At 37.7% G+C, this 1500-nt stretch overlaps 1 protein-coding gene across 1 annotated transcript in view; it reads right to left on the reverse strand.

Annotated features, from left to right (window-relative positions):
• Positions 1-1500, reverse strand: part of LOC106884407 (integrin beta-like protein 1) — a 61474-nt gene that overhangs the window by 45000 nt on the left and 14974 nt on the right. Inside the window, exon 7 of the mRNA XM_014935770.2 lies at positions 969-1050. Within this exon, the coding sequence (XP_014791256.1) occupies positions 969-1050 (82 nt within the window). The remainder of the gene's footprint in view (positions 1-968; positions 1051-1500) is intronic.

Genomic DNA, 1500 nt, shown 5'->3' on the forward strand with positions numbered 1-1500 from the left:
GTGGCTGCCATCGCGGCGAATTTCTGCACGTGGGGCCGAAATAGCTTGTGGTGTGTGCGTACGAGTAGATGTAATCGCCTTACCTCGGTTTTCCTTTCCTCGACTGCGAGTCTGTCTTGCGGTATCCAATCCTTGAAGCTTGCCCCGACCCAAAGTACACCAGGAATAGCAGCTGCCTCTCCCAAACCTAGACCGTCGCTTAACACGTCTTGTCCTGACCACAACCCCGTTCGAAAAGGGCACGAATCCCGATCGAGGCTCCCTCTGCCCTTTTTTCCCCTTCCGGTCGACTCGCCCTTCCGGTCAGCCTCCCAAGACACTGACATCATACCACAAAATCTAAACTAAAAAATAACAAATATGGTGTATTTTCACACAAAGCAAGACACATAAGCAAATAAAGGACACTTTACATAATCACTTCACTTGCTAGTAATAATAAGTAAATCCTTCTCAAATGATTATATCCTACAATCTTAAACAAGGGAGGATACATTGGACAGTGTAGTCTTAGACACTAAAAAATTAAATGAAGTCCTGGACCAAAATACTTTTGATCATAAGTTTGCCCAGTTAAGTTTGACTGTGTTTAAAAACCAGCCATCTTTGACAAACAAATAATGAGATGAAAATGATACATGTCCACTTTGTAATGTTATTTGTTAATAGCAAATGGTTATAAATTGACTATATTATGTCAGAAATAATCCTTTTTACTCTAGGCACAAGGCCCGAAATTTTGGGGAAGGGTGCCAGTATTTTAGATCGACTCCAGTACACAACTGGTACTTAATTTATCGAACCTGAAAGGATGAAAGGCAAAGACAACCTCAGCGGAATTTGAACTCAGAACGTAAAGACAGACAAAATACTGCTATGCATTTCGCCCGGCATGCTAATGTTTCTGCCAGTTCACCACCTTAATATTATATCAGAAATAATAAAGATATTGTTACCACATTATGTACCTCCACAAATCTTTCCATTAGAAGTAGGGCAGTTGGTATCATCGCATTCACAATATTTTCCAGTGTATACTTGATTAGTTCTCTAAAATTTAATATAAGAAATACAAATGTTTAGGCAAATAGATCAATAAATTGCATTAATATACTTTATGAAATGATGAAATCTTTTTTTATTCTGCATGAAGAGGAGGAAATTCCAGCTTCTATAAGTTTGCTGAAGAGGTGAATTTCTCTTAAATCCTGGAAAAGAATCTCAGGAAATGATGCTTTTTTTTCCTACTATAGGCACAAAACCTGACACTTTAGAGGAGTAGGCTAGTCAATTACACTGACCACAGTTCTTGATGGGTACTTTTTTATTGACCCTGAGAGGATGAAAAGCAAAGTCGATCTCAATGGAATTTGAACTGGAAATAAAAAGTCTACCAAATCCACTCACAAGGCTATAGTCTTCTACTATAGCCTTGTGAAACTGAAAGAAGCCCATTGGGTATATATATATATATATATATATATATATATATATATATAT

Source organism: Octopus bimaculoides, chromosome 1 (genome assembly GCF_001194135.2).
Source record: "Octopus bimaculoides isolate UCB-OBI-ISO-001 chromosome 1, ASM119413v2, whole genome shotgun sequence".
Classification (NCBI taxonomy): domain Eukaryota; kingdom Metazoa; phylum Mollusca; class Cephalopoda; order Octopoda; family Octopodidae; genus Octopus; species Octopus bimaculoides.